Consider the following 21093-nt stretch of genomic DNA (forward strand, 5'->3'; position numbering starts at 1 on the left):
GCTTGTTTCCTCAATGTCTGATGATATACTAAGGTCAGTTTATAATTTAATTCAGGAAATATTTTACACATTGGACTTTTAAATCTATAAGATTCCAGCAGGGTTTTAAGGGAACTTAAAGTGTAAGTGTGCTGTGGCGTTAGTCTTTAAGTGTGTTTTGTGATTTAGTCAAGTTTACTCACACACTGAAGGAGAGGGGAATCGATCATGTCCGTTTAAGGCACAGGAGATTTCATCCTCAAGATAAAACCAGCCTTTATAGGTAGAAGTCACAGCTCCGGTTATTTTCTGTTTGTTCCTGAACCAGACGTATGAGAGACGACCGACTTCACTGCAGTTGCTGTGACACGTCATCTCCACTTCAATGGAATGCTGACCGGCTCTTATCCTTTTAACCTGAACCTGTAACGCTGGATATGGAGGAAAAAAAGTGAATTGTCTCTGTTCTAAAAAGAGAGAGATTAGATTTAGATGCACATCATTTGAACTTCCACAATATCTAGAAGTCAAAGCAAGAAAACTAAGAGTCTGTGACCACACAGCCTTTATTCTGACAGAAAAGCTCCAACAGAGAACTTGGATTAAAATGCCTTTTTTTGGTCTGACTCAGTCAGCGCACACAAATTAGGCGTCTTTTCTATAAGAATAATGATAATAATAATAATAATAATAATAATAATAATAATAACTTCATTTATATAGCACCTTCAAAAACACAGGTTTAAAAAGTCCTGTGACAAACAGCAAAGGCAAGAACAAAGCAAACTAAACCAAACACAGAAGAACATAAACAACAGCAAGAATATAATGATCATTTCTGTCTGACATACTTTACAGCTTGGTGTAAAACCGAGCCTAAACAAGCTTCCCCTCTTCAGATTGTCTTTAGGTAACGTTTGTTAAGAATTAGGGCTCTTCAAATAAAAATTGTTTTCCAAAGAAAGAAAAGTAAAGGACAAAAGCTTCTACCTGAAGAGTTCAAAGATTTGAAACTAAAAAACTCAGAGAAGCTGCTAAAAAGTTGGATTGCTCTAAATCGTTGGTTCTCAACTGGTCTCGCCTCAGGACCGACTATCAACTATGAGGAAGTGTAAACCAAATGATCTGATATTTGTCAACCAATGAGATGTATTTAAATGTTGTGCAGTTTGGACCTCAGATGGTACAAAACATGTTTGAAGCACTCATAGACTTTTTGGCACACTTTATGTTTCCAAACACAAATTCACAACCCACTGAAAACGGCTCTGCGACCCACTTTGTGGTCCCGACCCACCAGTTGAGAACCACTGCTCTAAAGTAAAAGACGCTGAGTGGTGACATTCATCACAAAGGCTCTCTTATCATTAACACACAAGCATGACCTGTTTGTTCATATAAAACAGTGAGTACAAACTGATAGTGATGAGTTCAGGTTCTGTGTTTGTGTGTCTCCATGGCTCTGCGTTCATTAGTACCTGTGACAGTCAGAGTTGTTCCAGGTAAACTGCTCCTCCATTCAAAGCTTCTTGTTGTAAAGTTGAAACGATGCTGGGCTGAATCGCTCTCTCTCAGGTCAGAGATTCTCAGAGTGGAGCGTCCTCGCTCTCTTTCAGAGACCTGAACACGATTTGACTGATACCAATGCTGACTATGTTCAGGACTGAACCAGAACTTTGAAGTGACCGCTTCATGACCGTTGTAAGTACAATAAATGTCCACTGATGAGCCTTTGGGTGCACAGATGGTTCTGACATCGTACTTCACTCTGTTACAGGTTTCACCACGAACACCTGGAAAATTAAACAAGTAATTTAAAACAGAGTAAAAACTCACAAGAGAAAAAAAACAAGTAGTTACACGTCTCCACCACCAGATGTTGTTTTGTTCGAAGCAGATTGTGAAGTTAACTCACACACTGGAGGAGAGGGGAAATCCTGGTGTTCCTGTAAAGCACAGGAATAGCTGTCTGCATTATTAAAGTAGTCTGAGTAAGTCGAGGATGTTTTTCTGGGGATTTTCTCTCCATTCTTGAACCAAATGTAGGAGGAATGAGGAGGGAGAGTACAACTGCTGACACATGTCAGATCTGCCCAAGAAGAAGAAGAATATCTAGATGTGCCCACATGAAGATCTGGATGTGTGGAGAGAGAACAGAGAGGAAATTTCACACTGTCTATATTCATATGCACAAATATAAAAGAAGACATTGATATTGTTGTTTTATTGTTTTTAAAATAATCAACAAATGAATGAAAACATTACCTGTGAGGGACAAAGTGACTCCGGGATCACCAGTATAACTTCCATCTTGATGGTTTGTTATGAACCTGAACTTGTAAACAGCTGAGTCACTATTTCCCACATTTGTGATTGTCAGAGTGGAGTCCTTCCAGGTAGAGCTGTATGTCACACGACCTGTGTACTGTGAGTCTGTTTGCAGATCTACACGTTCTCCATCCTGGACTTTAGTAAACCAGAAGGACTTCTGAACTGTAATAGACTGATAATTGAATCGCGATGGGTAGCTGTAGGTGCACCTTAGTACGACTGTTGATCCTCTTAAGGCACAGACTTAGTAGAGGAGTAAGTCACTCTCCAGCCAGCCTGACTCACTGTAAAATAGAGCACATCAAGAACCACAGTTACAGTAAGAGCAGCATCATGAGTCAAACCTTCATTCATAGTGGAGGTGCTTCAACTAGTACGACTACACCTGATGTCAGAGTGAGACAAAGCTAGCAGCTATCCTAATAAAGTAGAAAAGGTCAAGTCTCTTTGTGCAGAAGTTACTATTTACAGTCTGCCTAAAATGATTCTTCATGCTGCTGTGGTGGTCGTGAAAGGTGAACAAACCTACCCATAATTCTCTGAGATACTGGCTAATTTAGCTGGTTTAATTGCAAATAAGACTGTTTCCTGTTTTTCTATAAGTTGCACAATAAACAAGTGAACCCAGACCCCAATTTTCAAGCGATCCAGATATGATTGTTTGGTCAGCACCAGGGTTTGATTGACAGCTTTCACACCAGCACAAACTTGCAACAGACTCAAGATATTTTTCAATGAACCAAACAGGCTAGATGTGAAAACGCCCAAAGAGGCTCTTCACACATTTCATTAACATCCGTCTTTGGTGATCTGATGACAAGTGGATAGCCTTAATGCTCGGTGTGAACGCGCCCCAATGCCTCCTGAGGATGGGCTGAGTTCTGACAGCTCGGACCACATACAGACGTGGTGTGGCATGCATTTGTTCACATTGGATTGATAGTGTAAACACTCATGCGTTCACTGCAGCATTTAGGACCGCCCACTCAACTTAAAACCTGGGAGATCAACAGATTCTGTCCATGCAAAGTTTGAACGCCTGTACTAAGGTATTGTCCACTTGTTATAAGATCACCCAGGGATGACAATGCAAGGTGTGAACACAATCTTAGACTGTTCAAACATCATTTGTCAATACTACTCAACCACCAACCAGACAGCAGAACACTTCATATATCCAAATGGTCATGCATGTACAGACTCTGCATTAATATACAGATATCTGTTCTTAATACAGGTTACTGCAAAAGGGAAAAGAGGCGGAGCAACAGTTGAAGACGTACACCTGATCTCTATTAAAGACGATAAAGACATGATATAGAGGGTGCAGCCAGGGGTCTCAGTGTCGAGAATATTTGTGTTTAAAACTGTTTTATGTGACCAGGAGGTAAAATAAATAAATATTAGAAGGGTGGAGTACATGAGAACTAAACTGTCTGCTCTGCTGAGTTGTTTCCTGTCCGTGATGCGGTGACAGCAGTGTGTGAATGGAATCTGCTGAGAAATGAGGTGTGAGCAAAAACTGTGATGGGTAGATAATAAAGAGAGAGACAGCATTTTCAAACTTGTGGGATTAGATGTTTAGCAATTCAGTTATTAACAAGATACTACTACTAATAATAATATTTATAAGTATTGATATTAAAATATATTAAGGCTTATTTTAGGGTATTTTACGCCCCTATCCAGAGACAGGACAGTGGACAGAGTCAGAATCTGGAGGGAGAGAGAGCAGGAAACGACATGCAGGAGAGGAACCACAGGCCACAGACACAAACCCACCCGCCCGCCCGCCCGCCCGCCCGCCCGGAGAACCACAGCCTCCACCAGGGCCGGCCCATGGCATAGGCAGTATAGGCAAATGCTAGGGGCGCCATCATCCATAGGGGGCGCCGCTGGCACCCATATGAATGCGGCAGAAAACTTGAAGATAAGAAAAAGAAATAGAAGGAAAAATGTGTTTAAATATCATTAAATATTATTTATCTAATATAATTTCCATGCTACCCTTTAATAATGATAGAAAAGAAACCATGAAAACACAACTATCACATTTTTAAAAAGGCTCTATTTTCTTGTCTCCTGCTTGACGCAGCTCATCACAACAAAGCTGCTCGTTACCTGCTCCTTGTGGAGGACGAAGGCAGGTGACTTATTAGAATTGAGTGACACTGACCATACTTAATATCAATTAATTAACAATTAATATCATGTTTTTAAATGACCATAATGTAAACAACAACAAAGCCCTCAGGAGCCCAGGGACGAAAAAGACACAGAGGTAACGTGCTGCACGGATCAATTATCTGTTGTATTTAAGATAGCTTGTTATGGATGGATGATAGTAACGTCTGTGTTTCCTAGCTCCAGTTAACATCAGTTATTTCCACTGTACTTTTATTAGGTTAAGATTATTCATGTTAAGAAAATAACCACTTTAAGAAATACACTTCTTCTTTTGTTCTAATGTTGTTTGGGACACAAAACCTACTTTTATATTTATTGACATCTTTGTGTACTTCGTTAACTTTCACCTTAGTCGATTAAAAATGTTTATTTTCCTCCTCCTGTTGTCATTAATAGTTTTAAGCTCTTGCCTTTAGAGTATTGATGTCTAAGAGCATAAATGCATTTTGTGCATGAAGCCTCTCTGAATAGATCTGTGTGCATGCTGTAGGTCTGGTTAGGAAAATATTTAGGCTCACATGAAAAACTATGCTGAGGTTTCTGTTCTGCTCTGAAGAGAAAATAACTTCTGCTCCCTGCACTGTTTGATATTGTTTGTTCTAGTACACTAGTTATTTGTATTGATTTATAAAAAATTATTAGAGTTATTACCATTTTATTCATGTTTATTTAAAGTATTTTTTATTTTTAAATAAATAATTAATGTTAAATATAAAACTGTATGCCAGTTTTCTTTAAGTGGATGAATATAATATATTAGTGGTCAAACTGTCTACAATTTAAGGGGCAACCGCTGAAATCTTTCCTAGGGCACCAAAATGGTTAGGGCCTGCTCTGGCCTCCACACATGCACACCAACAACACCTTTCATTCTAATATCTACTGAAAAACATAAATCATCAACCAGAATGAATAACTATGGGGCACCACCCTCCACCAGGGACCAAAAACATTCAGCGTTCAGTTTGGAGGAATGCAGATCAATTATTTTAAAGAAAACATCTCAACACAACTCTTCCATCTCAAATGGTGCATGATCCTTAAAGTTTATAATTTTAGGTTAAAGGAGTCTGCTGGACTTCCTATAAACATTTTAAGACATTTCTGATGTCGTGACAGTGACTTCAATATTTTGTATTGAATTTAAAATGACATCTTCTCTGACTTTCTAAAGTCTGCTCTTTGCCTTGAAGTATAAATGTGGAAGTAAGTTACCTGGCACAGAGAGAAGGAAGACGACAAATCCACTCGCTGCTGCTGTTAAACTCATAGCTGCTCCTCTCATCACATCCATGAGACACACTGGTGTGAGGTCGTCACTTAACATTTATTCTTCTTAAAATGAGGATCTGGTCTGTTAAGACACTTAACTTGTGTTGAACTGAAAAAGGGCCACACTCTCCCTTCCTCTTTTTATGCATGAGTCAGAATAAGAGCAAGCCCTGACAGCTAAACATATTTTCAGGACCTGGTATTTCAATGATATGTACGTATAATGATTTTAAAATATGTGCTGTTTACAAATGTTTCATCAAGTAGACTGTGCTGTGTTTTATAAGTAAAAATAGAACAGGTGTGTGATGTCTGATTTGGGGACACTACCTCTGTTGCTGCATTCAGGTGCTGCTCGGTGATCCAAGTTTATGAGTTGGGAAGTCGTTCTTCCGACTTCAGTGTGTTCGTGTGATTTCAGTTCAGAAAGTCTGAATGTTGTGACAACAGCACAAAACAGCGTTGATGCTACAAAGAAGAAGATCAGAGAAATGCTAGTTAGTTTAGTTTAGTTTAGAATCAGGGACAGCGTAAAAAAAACAACAACATTAGTCTCAGAAGAGAAGAGATGCTTTGTATCAGATTTAGCTAGCTTATTTCCATCTGTTGTCCCTGGGCATTTACTGTTATGAGTTATATTTGAGCTGATATATATGATATATTTTGCCCCCCATGTCATAGAGATTCTGACGTCAAGTCGGAAAGTCGGGCACCTAATTCTTTTCTGAGTTTCCGAGTTGTTGTTGCGACTTGAGCAGGCGTTCATGTGCATTTTACAACTCGAAAACTTGTTTTTCCGATGTGTCCGACACCACATGAATGCACCATGTGACCCTACATGACAAGTATTTTGACGTGCACAAAGTCGTCTTATCTTGAGGGTAGATTCCTGGTTATCAATGTGATTGTTTTGAAACATTGGACAGTTATGGGCCTGTGTAATCCTTGTCAGTAATAGAGTGATATATCAGTTTTAAAGTTACATTAATCAACTTACTCCTTATTGTGAAACAAAGCTTTTTAACCCACAACCAGACATTCAGCCTGCATGGACCAACCTGTTGGGACGAACTGGGAAGGAAACAAGTTTAAAAGATTGGACCTGATGTGAAGGCTACAGCTGAGGGAAGGACCGGACTTAAGGGTCTTCAATGTTCATGAGTTAAAAAGATCACAAAAGGAAACTAAAATAATGAGTTTTGGTTTTTTTAAAGATTTTTTTTTGTGCTTTTTGTGCCTTTAATTGGAGAGATAGGACAGTGGAAAGAGTTGGAAACCAGGAAGAGAGAGAGTGGGGTATGACATGCGGGAATGGAGCCACAGGTGGGATTTGAACCTGTTTTAGTGAGACATACATCATCATACTAAGAAATTAAAGAGTTTTGTAAAGTGGGAAACATATGTTTACAATGCCAAACCTAAAATCAGAATAAAACACATAATGAAGTACAATAAGGCTGTTGGGGTTGTATCAAGTCAACTTTGGTTATATTCTTTAATAATTATACTTAATTATTAATAATATAAATAAAATATCATTAAACTATGTTTAATCTCGTTTTGGGGCACCAACCTGTAATCAGGTAAATATAACCAAAATATCACTCAAATCAGTCTCAAATTAGTTATTTAATTACTAATATTATTAATAATGAATAACTATATTTAATAAATTGAAGGCGTGAAATCCGTACACAAAGCCTTCGCACCCAGCTTATATCACAATGTAAATACACCAGTAACCACAAACAACTGCTCTCTTAAATTATAACAGAATTTATTTAAACAAAGCAACATCAATCCAAAATCAATGAACTTAATTAAACAAATAACTATTATAAACTAATCTAAGCAACAAACATTATCAAGCAAAGGCTTGTGGATGAGGTGTGAATGTAGGTGTGTGTGTGTGTGTGTGTGTGTGTGTGTGTGTGTGTGAGAGAGAGAGAGAGAGAGAGAGAAAGAGGGAAGAAGAAAGGGGGGGAGATGGCTTCGTACCCTCGTGGTCGTTCACGATGGCGCAAACCTAACAAAGACCTGGGTGCGTGCACGTGTGGATGAAAGGGAGAGAGAAGGGGGGGGAAGATTACTTCGTCCCACGTGGTCGCCCTTCCGATGGCACACACCTAACAAAGGCCTAAATGTGGCCTTAAGGTCTAAAAGAGACTGAGTTCGGCCCTACACAATCTGTGTCTCTGAGGCGTCAGGATAGCCGCAAGTGTATAGATCTCTGTGCGTAATGGCGCGGTGGTGGAGTTGGTCTCCAGATGTACGTTTACACAGGAATATGTGTGTATGTGTGTGCGTAGAAGGGGAAATAAAAGAGAATAAAAGAGAAATGCGTGCCTGAAGAGGCCGGATCACAGTCCGACTCCCGCGCCACAACTCGGAGTAATTCCCTTCATTCACAGAAACAAACCAATAGCCGAATTCAGGTTAATACAGCTTACACTGGCCTTTCTGATCAGAAGAGTAATACCCGGTTATAACGCTATTAAGCTAAACACATATAGGACGCAGCGGTCCGAAACAACAAGAGTTTTAAACAGTTAAAACTCAGGACGCAGGTCCAACAAAGATAAAAATTAGAGTTTCTGCTTTGATCATCAATTGTTAAAAACACTCTCTAAAGCTAATTCTGCCCAGACCTAATTAAGCCTCACTTGTGAATCGCTTTGTCCGCGATTGGTGAAAGGAAAAGAGTCCGGCGATGGAGCAGATCTTCTGTCCGTCCTGGTGCAGAGGCGTCTGATGGCGGCGAGGGTCCCTTACGGCGAGAGCGGCTTCGTTGGTTCTCCGTCGAGTGGAAAGATGTCCTTTGATGTCCTTTCGTTGCAGGACGGAATAAGACCGTTATCTTTCTGATAATCTGTTATAGTCTGACGCTCTCCGAGAAACTGAGATGCGTTCACTGGACAATCCGAGCTCGGAATTTAGAACACTGCCGGCCGCGGATTACCTGCGCGCCAAAACTTAAAACAAAGGAAGATTGTTGCAGGAAACAGGAGATCTTCTTGGGTCTCCGAGCACCGAAGGTCAGCGCGTGAAAGAGGGCGAGCAATGGAAGTCTTGGAGCTTTGTAGCCTGGCCTGCTCCATGGGGGGTCTACCTCAGGTCCCCTCCAATGAGGAGAGAGAGGTTCCGGTCCCCCCTTTACTTCACACGTAGGTGTGAAGTACCGCAGGGGATTCTGGGATTAAGAGTCCTTTTAGGCCTCTTTGTGATCTCAGTGAATAACTCAAATGAGGCTTTTACAGAGGTGCAGGCCCAAGTCCATTGTTTGACTGTCCTAAGCCTGCGTGGCCCAACATCCCCCCTTTGTCCTGAAGAATGGGATTGCGGGTCGCGGTCTTTAGGGAAAATAAGGCCAACAGTCCATGTGTTAGGAGACAAATGTTCAAATAGTTAGTGAGCAAAAAGTCCATACATTTTGAGAGGCATTCGGTCTGGGCAGACACTGAGGCAAAGTCTGGGCAGACTGTCTAACTATGTCTAAAGCTAGGCATAAAACATAACCAGGCATTAGCAAAGCTTTGCTACTCAAGGTGCATTCTTTAACAAAACAAATGAAACAAACAGACAAAAGGAGGGGAGAAAGAGAAGAGTATAAGGTGTAGATTTGTGGGCTAACTCCTAGCCTGGGCAGGAGTAAGCCTGTGGGAAGGTGTTTGTGGCATGTAGGTGTGTAAATGTACATGTACATTATGTGTCTCCCTACCAATGTCAAAACACAAAACAGGGACTAGGAAACATTCATGTCGGTAGAGTGACATTGTTGTGTTTCTAGAATGGAGGCTACACCCCCACTCCTATGTGGAGTCAGAATCGGGTTCTCTGTAAGCGAAGGAGTCCTTAGGGAGCTCGTAGGAACTCCGATTATACCTACCCTTCTGTCTCAGACTACGGCCATCCCGAGAGTTCCGTTTGGATCTGGTAGCGATCAGTTCTCCAGGCTGGAACCTACTCTGTGGTTGAGTCCCACCCCCCTGGCTCTGTTCTCTATTCTGCCGGTGATATGGTCTCTTATTCTTAGCACAAGGCAGCTTGTTGCCCTCACGTGACACGTGGCGTAAGCATGTCTGCCAAACCGCCTGTGCGAATCTCTTGATCTCTTTCATACTAAGCTGATGTGTACGACTATGCAGGGTGACATCTGAACGCACGCAGCCATGCAGATTGTGCATGAAGATGGACTTGAAAGTTGGGTTCTCTTCCAAACCTGGAGCCTTACGTCCCTGGAAATATGCAGATTTAAGTCGCCAGTAATAATCTTTGGGGGCCTCATGCTTCTGATGCAAGACACTGAAAGCACTAAGAAGGGCAGATGCAGGGTCAATGTAGGTGGAGTATTCCTGGCGCAAAGCATTGCAGAGCGCAGAGTACTGGTATCTGATCTCAGGCTGAAGGGTAGTCGTGAAGTTACGGACACTCTTGGAAGTTGTCTTCCAGATCAGCCTGAGTTTTTCTCTTGTGGATGCATCAGGTACCTCACTGAGACACAGGTTAATCTCTCTGAGGTAATCATCGATGCAGAGGTCTGAGTTATCTGGATCAAACCGCTCTACATCCTGTGCCATAGATTCAATGAGCCTTATGCGCATTCTTTGATCTCTGGGTAGAAGGGAGCCATCCCAGTCATCTGAGGTTTGGATATTCCTTAGCCGTGAATCCTGCAATGGGAACCTACAGGTAGCAGGAGGGGGCCTGGTGTTATCTCTGCCTCTGGGGGCTGAGAAGTCACCCCCCTTCCTATGTGGTGATTCAAACCTGTGAAGGTGTGAAAGGGTGTCACAGTTGTCAGAGAACTGGGGCGTTTCCCCAAGGAACGGGGCTCCACAGTCAAAATCAGGGAAAACTAGACTTATTTCCTCAGTCCTTGGGTTATCCTGGCTGCTCGGTTCTTTACTGAGCTTTTTCAGCAGGGTTGTTTGATCTCTTAAGGGGCTTGGTCCAGGATCAGAGTCATATCCTGACGATGTGTCTTGCTCCATGCTTACCTGTGCTCCCTGAATTAATTCAAGCATGTCCAACACTTTCTGCTTGGCAGTTTGTAAGTGCTGATTAACAGATTTGTTTCCTTTCTGCAAGGATCGGACCTTTGGTGGGAGTGTCCCCATGAAATCACGGACACTCCTAGCCGTAGTCTTCCAGATCTGTTTCAGTTTTTCATGTGAGGACGCATGAGACAGGTCAAGGAGACAATGGTCAACTTCTCTAAGGTAATCGTTAATACTTGAATCTGGGCTATCTGAGTCAAAACGCTTCAGATCTTTGGCCTGAGGTTCTATCTGCCTGGTTCGCAGGCCCTGACCCGAAGGCTGGCGAGGGTCGTCCGATTCGTTTGATGAATCGTAAGCCCTGTGGTTGTCACGGTAGTAGGGTTGTAACCGTGGCGGGGTTTGTGTTCGGCTCAGACGTGGCCGTCTATCGTGGGACAGGTAGCGTTCGGTGCCCAATTGGGCCCGTGTCTCCTCCCTGTCTCTAGGGGGAGTAAAGCCTCTCATCCTGCGGGGTGAGGATTCTCTTCGCTCAAAGCGTATGGCGGAATGCGGGGGCCCTTCCTCTTTACTCATCCTACTCTTTACCGGGTGGTCTGAGGACGTGGGCGCTTTTGTGCCTGGGTCGACCCGGCGGTGCCTTCCCCTCTCCTCCAGATCCTGCAACATGTCTGTCTCCCTCCTCCAGGGGCTTGGTTCGGTCTCCCATCCTTCATCTGAGGTTTCCTCATCTGATCTGGGGGCTGAAGTCCTTCTCTGCCTGTCCTGAACTCTGGGTACCATATCACTTCGTTTCCTCTGTTCGGCCAGTTTGCTGCTTTCGTGCAGTGTTTTATTCTCCTCCTGCAGGGCCTTGCAATTTTCCTGCAAGGTCTTTAGTTTATCCTGCATTCTTTCGAAGTCGTCCCGCAGGATCTGTCCTTCTTCTAGTACCCGGGCTAGCTGTTCCCGGTGTATCTCATTCTGCACATTTGATTTGCGCTGATAAAGGAGGAGAATTTCGCCTAGAACATCTGAAGCTGTACGTGTTGGGTTCCCAGTTGGTTGATTTGCATATTCAACCAAGCCCTTTAGTCTCTTTTCACATGTGCTGAGGGTGTAGGAGTTCAGGCTGTCGAGCTGCTCTATAGGGAGGTGGATAAGATTAGCAACTACGTCTTGAAGGGGTGGATCGTCTGATCCATAGTGAGCTTTGGCCCATAGTTGATGTATGTCTTCTGCATACATTCTGTCTTTATTAGGGGTGAGCCTGGCTCTGTGGTTGACAAGATCAACTAGCTCTTCTAACTTCTTATCACTAATGCTAATTGACTAGCTATATAGGTTGGCACTCTCCTCTGAGGAGAGGTTCGTCAAACCGGCAGCAGTTTCTTGCAGTGCTGCGTCGTCTGATCCAAAAGGAGTCTCAGCCCCCGACTCACCTAGGGTCTTGGTACACAAGAGCAAATCTTATCTAAGTTTCCCAACTGATCACTGCAGTCTATCCTGGAAGATAGGAGAGGGGATTCACACCTCAAGTCCTCAAAGGAAGGGAGGAACTCACACCTCTCAGACAGCTGGCTATGCCACAATGATGAGGTTACACTCTCATCTGGCCAAATGGCTCTCAAATAACAAGGAGCACCACAATCCTTTAGTCGAATACTTCAGGATCAAAATCTAGATTAATGCAACAAATCAAGTTCCTTGATAAAGTCACACTAGCTGCATCATTATGTCCAATTGTTGTATTGACCCAAAGGGGACAACAGTTACGGCTTTAACCATTAACTAACAACATAAAACACAACTAAGCCACAGCTTGATGTCTGCTTTGCTTAAACCACAAAAATTTAAAGAAAATATAATTTTCTTCCGAAGGATCCTTTTTAGGATTTTAAGTTTGGATTACTGTGCATTAACAGTGCAATAAAGCTGGTTTATTGAAGGCCTCACACGGGGCACCATTTGTTGGGGTTGTATCAAGTCAACTTTGGTTATATTCTTTAATAATTATACTTAATTATTAATAATATAAATAAAATATCATTAAACTATGTTTAATCTCGTTTTGGGGCACCAACCTGTAATCAGGTAAATATAACCAAAATATCACTCAAATCAGTCTCAAATTAGTTATTTAATTACTAATATTATTAATAATGAATAACTATATTTAATAAATTGAAGGCGTGAAATCCATACACAAAGCCTTCACACCCAGCTTATATCACAATGTAAATACACCAGTAACCACAAACAACTGCTCTCTTAAATTATAACAGAATTTATTTAAACAAAGCAACATCAATCCAAAATCAATGAACTTAATTAAACAAATAACTATTATAAACTAATCTAAGCAACAAACATTATCAAGCAAAGGCTTGTGGATGAGGTGTGAATGTAGGTGTGTGTGTGTGTGTGTGTGTGTGTGTGTGTGAGAGAGAGAGAGAGAGAGAGAGAGAAAGAGGGAAGAAGAAAGGGGGGGAGATGGCTTCGTACCCTCGTGGTCGTTCACGATGGCGCAAACCTAACAAAGACCTGGGTGCGTGCGCGTGTGGATGAAAGGGAGAGAGAAGGGGGGGGAAGATTACTTCGTCCCACGTGGTCGCCCTTCCGATGGCACACACCTAACAAAGGCCTAAATGTGGCCTTAAGGTCTAAAAGAGACTGAGTTCGGCCCTACACAATCTGTGTCTCTGAGGCGTCAGGATAGCCGCGAGTGTATAGATCTCTGTGCGTAATGGCGCGGTGGTGGAGTTGGTCTCCAGATGTACGTTTACACAGGAATATGTGTGTATGTGTGTGCGTAGAAGGGGAAATAAAAGAGAATAAAAGAGAAATGCGTGCCTGAAGAGGCCGGATCACAGTCCGACTCCCGCGCCACAACTCGGAGTAATTCCTTTCATTCACAGAAACAAACCAATAGCCGAATTCAGGTTAATACAGCTTACACTGGCCTTTCTGATCAGAAGAGTAATACCCGGTTATAACGCTGTTACGCTAAACACATATAGGACGCAGCGGTCCGAAACAACAAGAGTTTTAAACAGTTAAAACTCAGGACGCAGGTCCAACAAAGATAAAAATTACAGTTTCTGCTTTGATCATCAATTGTTAAAAACACTCTCTAAAGCTAATTCTGTCCAGACCTAATTAAGCCTCACTTGTGAATCGCTTTGTCCGCGATTGGTGAAAGGAAAAGAGTCCGGCGATGGAGCAGATCTTCTGTCCGTCCTGGTGCAGAGGCGTCTGATGGCGGCGAGGGTCCCTTACGGCGAGAGCGGCTTCGTTGGTTCTCCGTCGAGTGGAAAGATGTCCTTTGATGTCCTTTCGTTGCAGGACGGAATAAGACCGTTATCTTTCTGATAATCTGTTATAGTCTGACGCTCTCCGAGAAACTTGAGATGCGTTCACTGGACAATCCGAGCTCGGAATTTAGAACACTGCCGGCCGCGGATTACCTGCGCGCCAAAACTTAAAACAAAGGAAGATTGTTGCAGGAAACAGGAGATCTTCTTGGGTCTCCGAGCACCGAAGGTCAGCGCGTGAAAGAGGGCGAGCAATGGAAGTCTTGGAGCTTTGTAGCCTGGCCTGCTCCATGGGGGGTCTACCTCAGGTCCCCTCCAATGAGGAGAGAGAGGTTCCGGTCCCCCCTTTACTTCACACGTAGGTGTGAAGTACCGCAGGGGATTCTGGGATTAAGAGTCCTTTTAGGCCTCTTTGTGATCTCAGTGAATAACTCAAATGAGGCTTTTACAGAGGTGCAGGCCCAAGTCCATTGTTTGACTGTCCTAAGCCTGCGTGGCCCAACAAGGCTTTGAGTCATGTACTTATCTCTCCTGAATGAAATCCAGCAGTCTTATTTTCAGCTCTCTTGTTGTCTGTAGGTTAGTTTTATTTCTTGTTAGGTAGATTAGAGGGAGGTGCAGAGAGCGACGACTCGTTTTTATTAAAGTCTTCTTCCGACTTGGCCTCTTGTTTTAGATACTTTCTGATGAGAAGGAGTCTACATGAGTGGAAACACAGTTTAAAGGAAACGCTTACTTAAAGATGAGATAAGAACTTAAAAATCTGCCCACTCAGCATGAAGATATCTCTCACAGGAGGAAGAAGGGTTTACCTCAGATGTTTGATGATAAAAGTGAAGGGTCTTTGTACGTCACAGTGAGACGAGTTTCCCTCCGATTAAAGTTCAAAAGTGCAGACGTATGTATCAGATGAAGGTCATGATTAACATCTTCCTATCAGGGTTTTAAGAAAGACATAACATAAAAAAATAGTCACATTTCTCAGAAGATTTCACTCACATTCAAAGACTTTTATTTATGAGTCTAAGAGCGTCTCTGTCGATGGTATTCAGAGAAGCTGTTTGTCAACAGGCAAGGCAGGCAGCTGATTGGGCCCCCAGGCCAGTAGGTCAGGATACCCTCTGTTCATCATTCAGTCAGATTCTGACAGGATGGAGGTTCCTCTCTGAAGTTTCCCTTTTTTTATCGCATTATTAGTTTCTATCTATTAGAATGTGAATCTGGTGTGTGTGTGTGTGTGTGTGTGTGTGTGTGTGTGTGTGTGTGTTCTGGTTTTTCTATTCTTATTGAGGCCCTGACCAGTAAAACGACCTTCCATATTAGGACCAGAGGACTTGTTAGGACCGAAAACATGGTCTTGATAAGGAGGAGCACTGAAACAGATAGGAAATGCTATTCTAACATGCCCTGTGCAAAAAACTACAAAAATTGGTATGGTCCTGACAAGTTGGTTTTTTTACTTGTTCATGTTTCAAAGTGTGTATCGGACTTAAGAAGTGCGACCTCTCTGGCCAACTCATGTAATTGCGTGCGTGTGTGTGTGTGGAATTTTAAGGTTTGTCACACAAAACGGAGATTATTAATAGTAGACATTAGTAGATTTTAGTAATACACAGTTCCTAAAAAAAATATTTTAGAATTTTTAAAAATGTTAAAACTTTTTAGTGTAGATTTTAATTTAAGATTGCTTAAGATTTACAATATGAACCATAAAAAAGAAAAGCAATCTATGAAATATATTAAATAAAATCAAGGTAATATATGGCACAAATTACACAAAAATCATCGCTAGACACAAATATTGATATTATTTTTTATTATCAAAATGTTCAAAACTTAAAGCAGTACAAATTCATCCTCATCCATCAATTTCAAAAGTGGACTGAATTCACAACTGGATTGTTCTTCTTTTTTTAAAGAACACTTAAAATGTGTGAGTTTTGGTTACTCGTGCTAAAATAAAAATGAGTTAATTCTGTTGATTATTTGCTTGATTCATTGTTTTCAATCATACATTATATATTACAGTGGAAGCCAAGTCTGGTTTAATGTTCCTGACTAGAAGCAAAAATATACAGGACATTCCTGCACATGTCATATTACTGACTCACTTAAAAATGTGTTACTTTTTGTTATTCTGAGGATATAATCATTATTTTTAAAGATTATTCATTTATTTTCAATTTTCAAGGTTAAAAAATTCCTTATGGGATTGGTTAGAAACTGGTCAGTCTGTGCTTAATTATAACTAGCATTTCCACATCTCTGATATCCCTGTAATTAAAGCAAATTTGAGAGTTGACCAATGATAAGTAACATACCTGGCAGTCTTTAAGAACTCTTCCTTGTGCTCCCCCATGTACTGAGACCCATATTCCTTTTTTTCTTGGAACTGCAAGTATTTAAGTTACTACAAAAATTAGTTTGTACAAACAAATACAAGATTTCACTAATTTACATTTGTTCATGAGATGGTGCATTCTTGTACCAGCACCTCCTCTTTTTGCACAGGAGAGTCACTGAGAGGTTATGTCATGCGCCCCATATATGGAGGCTGTAGTCCTCAGTGCAACGGCCATGGGATGAAATCCGACATTGACCCTTTGAATTTCCTGTCTCTCTTCAGCTATTAAATGAAGGTAATACCCCCCCCCCCCCCCCCTTTTAAGACCCAGAACATGCTTGCTCCTTTAATGACCAATGATAGCTTGCAAATAGCCTTATATTATACTAATAGGTAAAATTCTTAGTTATGACAGTTCGCATGAGCACTAGAATAAAATAAATTACAAATTAGGGGATGAGTAAGTAAATATATGACAATAAAATCGTCTTCTAAGCCTGAACATGTTAAATTATTAAATTCTTACAAACTTAGAAAAATGTCTGTAAAAATCATCAATATAAATGAACAGGTATGTTAACAACGTGTATCACTTACAGCCATTACTTTAAGATTGATTTACACAAGGGGTGCGTTCGGATTGTCCCTCCTATCTCCTTTCACTATCCACTTTACCAAAACCCCAGAAGCATTTAAGTGGCGGCCATGATAAGAGCTGTTCGAATTCTCTAAAAGTTAAGGAAAGGTGGGTCAATGCTTCCTTTATAACCTCCTTTAGCATAGGATACACTGGACCATCCTTTACGAAAGGAGATGAGATATGACACCCCACAATTCCTTGCGGCCGCAACATTTAAAAAGAGTCGCGCATCCGACCGTTCAGGAACATTAACGATGATCGTAAAGTGACACAGATCATGAAAGAGATAAAAGATAAGAGACATTTTTATCAGAGGATGTTTTATTCAACATTTTTCATTCTCTTCAGAATGCTGTGCTGCTGTACATTTGTATGTTTAAAACATTATGTGTAGGTTATATCTTACATTAATGTAACAATTAATTTCATCCAATCATATTTATTTTGATGTTGATTTCTGATTGGACAGGAAGCTGATGGTTTCACTTTTCTTACTTGTAGCCTGGTAGTCTATATTTCTTTTATTTCAATCCCAACCTCGTGGTGATCAGGATTATTTCACCGGTAAGAAGCACAGGGGAAAGTTTTTTAGATGATCTTTTTGTAGTTCATTATCTGAACATTGTAGTTTCAACACGGCAGACCCACGTCATTAACCTCCGCCGGCCCGTCGCATTTAATGACGTGGCCTAGTGGAAAATGTGGTCGGATTGTCAGAGCAACAAGATCGCCTTTCCCTAAGTCCTTTATGAATTCTCCTGACATCTTTCCTTAACCTCATGACGTTTTCCCCGGGGTTAAGGTGAAGTGGATAGTGAAAGGAGATAGGAGGGACAATTCCAACGCACCCAAGGGATTCAACACAAACAGATACAGCCATGGCTATGGTCTTCCTACTTCCTGTTTCCTGTATCTTATGATTTCAAAATAAAGGCACAATGATCTTTCATGCAACCGACTATGGAAAATATTTTAACAGTCTATGGAACTTTGTAATTTAAAACATAAAACCAGTTAAGGCCAGATATTTTAATAGCTGATTTACTGTTTAAGTTACTTTCATTAAGAAATTTCAGATATTTTTCAATTAATAATGTTTCCACTTTTTTCTGTTCTGCACATATTAAACAAAATATCTTTGTGTTTTGGTACAAAACAACATGTTTTAAGACATGCTAAATTGGAACTTGAACAACCCTGAGAATAATTGGCAAAGTATACATATTATTTATTTATGTGTTGGGCGCTTTACTTGTGAGATCACAATTTTTTGCTTCAGTTTACATTTTTGGCCTCTCAATTTTTCTTTTCTCCTTTTATTAAGAAGCTTATGGTCATGTTTAAATATCTTCCTCAATTCAAAAAGCCACTTATATTTTATTTTTGCATTAGAATATGGCAATAATCTAGTCCCTTTCAACTACTGAGTAAATTTCTACAATACACCCTGCTCACTGTCCAAAATGGACATTAACATCCTCTAATAATAGATTATTTGTAGGAACATGAGTGGTACCAGGTAGAAAATTCAGTGTTAAACCATAAACTTAAATAATGTAAGCCACCAGCAGGTTCACCATATTTCACCATGTACACATATCAAAGTATTCATTCTGTCATACTCCAACATGTTCCCCCCCTGGCTTGGAGAACATATCTTACCATCTAAAAGATACGGAGCTCAACACAGTCTTTGTGTTTGAGGATTAATGACTCATTTCAGTCATCACAAAATTGACATAGCTTTACAGCTATTTTGCTTAATCCTTATCAGTATGTCTTTTTTTTCAGTCTGTTGTCACACTTAAGAATCAGTGTTGAATCAAATGACATAGGATGAGGTGTCTGACACACATAAGACTAATAAAACATTTGGTCTACCACAGTTAACAGAAATATACAAACTTAAAGGTGAAAATAATTATGGCTTATTGATTGAAACCAAACTGTCTAAAATGCAGTAGAGGTTAACCTCCACTGACTTACGCTTTGAAAAGCAAACCTGTTTTTGGTTCAGTTTAAATTACACATTAAACATTTTTCTGTGATACACACAGAAACACATGCAGAAGCACACACTCAAACGCATTCTTTCAACAAAGAGTTGGATTTATAATAAATCGTATGACTACAAGTATTAATACATAGCCTACTGTCCAGTGTTTACGCGCACATTAGAGAATGTCTGCGTGTCTCCGGCGTGTCTGGAGATTGTAACCATTAATGAGGAAACGCTTTTATGCCTCATGCTGAAATAATCAACGTGTCTGTTCGATCGTTTCAGTGAAATATAACTAAAGTATCCTGAGTGTTCTGTATTCAGTGACACAAAGCAGGGAAGTTAAATGAGCCGGACAGAGTTCAGGCTATCTCAGAATAACAACTGAAATCTGCCGTGTAAATACCAACACACTACCCTGCTAGCTCATCTGACTCTTAAAGGGAATGAGAGCTGACACTCTGATGTGTTTAATGTACACTCAAAACACAATATGTATAATAAAGACACATAATCCATCCGCTCTGTGCCCAGATGGTGCGTAAATTTCAAAATATAGTCGGACATGCCCCAAATCGCCATGCACCACGCGCTTTAGAATAACACACTTTAAAAAGACAGAGAGGGAGAGGGTTAACAGTTTCCTGTAACTTATGTGTGATAGGTGCTTGTGCAGGAAATGTCAGCTCATGTCTTCAGCTGCGGAGAGTCTGTGCTGCAGAGAGATGGGTGCCTTCTGGGTGTTGGTGGAGAACCTTATCCCCCAGACCAGACATAACATGCCTGACACAGCACCCAGGTTTTGAGGCTTGCTGTCTGAATCCCTTTATCCCTTTGTAACTGCATCCAGTGGACCTTATCTCTCTCTCTGCTGATGTGATTATGCACTCTTGGTTTTGCTGCGTCGTATCTCTCCACAGGTGTCGAGAGGGGTGTTTTTTTTAAACCTGATTCATGCTTACGACGGGTGCAGTGGGGAAGGTGTGCACGGTCCCTGTGACCGCCGAGTCGTTTCGTACTGATTGCAGTCAGAGTGGCACGAAGAGGGGACCTCTTCAGTAGCCCTGCGGAGCTGAGAGGTCCTCGTGAGTGTCTGCACTCTCTCGCATGTCTCACCAGTCTCCTCTGGAGCGTCCCTCTTTTACATTCTTGGTTCAGTGCCATCGAGATGACAAAGGCGTTGTACGCTGAGATGTCCAATATGTCAAAGAATATCATCAGTGGCCAGCGTAGGGTCCTCCTTTGCAGCTGAAGGCAGTCATCAGCTTGTCCATGTTGTCCACTTGCTGATGGGCTGCTCCTGTGGCTCGTCTTCATTTCGAAACTGATGCTCAATCTCATCCTCTTCTTCAAATTAAATGTTAAATGGACTTGAGCTTATATAGTGCTTTTCTAGTCTTCATACTACTCAAAGCTCTTTTACACCGCCTGTACACATACCTATTCACACACTGATGGCACAGGTTACTATGTAGTGAGAACATCAGAAGTAATTAATACCATTTATATGCATTCATAAGCCACCGACGTATGAAGCAGCGGGAGCAATTCGGGGTTAGGTGACCATTCAAAAATACTACCAGTTTACTACTGATACAAATGGGTGAAGTATCCCTTTAATCAAATGTATAATTTTTCTTTTAATTAAAAATTAAAACAGGTCCCACAGACCCAAATACCATACAAGGCATATTTTGGCCCAACGTGTAAACGTTTAGCAATTTGGTAAGGTATGCACACCTCTTTTTCTAATAAACCCAAGCTCTACAAAAAAAAGTGTGTGTGTGTGAGACACGTTTTGGTCCTAATATGAACTATTCCCCTCCCCCCGGTCCTAACATGGACTATGTCGGTCCTAATAGGAAATATCTTCTCATACAGGCAGAGTGTGTGTTTGAAGGGTTTGTTTAATTCGTGCTTAATAGGACATATAGACCATGTGATACATCTCACAGAGTTAACATGTGACTTAGAGGGCAAAGACAACTGTTCTGTCATCACATGACTCTTAAAAAAATATAACGTTTTGCTTTAACGTCCATCTTAAATTA

General features: G+C 41.2%; 1 protein-coding gene across 1 annotated transcript in view; it reads right to left on the reverse strand.

The window, feature by feature from the left end:
- LOC110004813 (B-cell receptor CD22-like) overlaps nt 1-11549 on the reverse strand; it is a 27829-nt gene extending 16280 nt beyond the window's left edge. Inside the window, 6 exon segments of the mRNA XM_065954779.1 lie at nt 183-410; nt 1458-1772; nt 1895-2113; nt 2245-2556; nt 2559-2594; nt 11348-11549. Of these exon segments, the coding sequence (XP_065810851.1) occupies nt 183-410; nt 1458-1772; nt 1895-2113; nt 2245-2556; nt 2559-2594; nt 11348-11549 (1312 nt within the window).
- Between the last annotated feature and the right edge of the window lie 9544 nt (nt 11550-21093).

This window comes from Labrus bergylta, chromosome 1 (genome assembly GCF_963930695.1).
Source record: "Labrus bergylta chromosome 1, fLabBer1.1, whole genome shotgun sequence".
In the NCBI taxonomy this organism is placed as follows: Eukaryota; Metazoa; Chordata; class Actinopteri; order Labriformes; family Labridae; genus Labrus; species Labrus bergylta.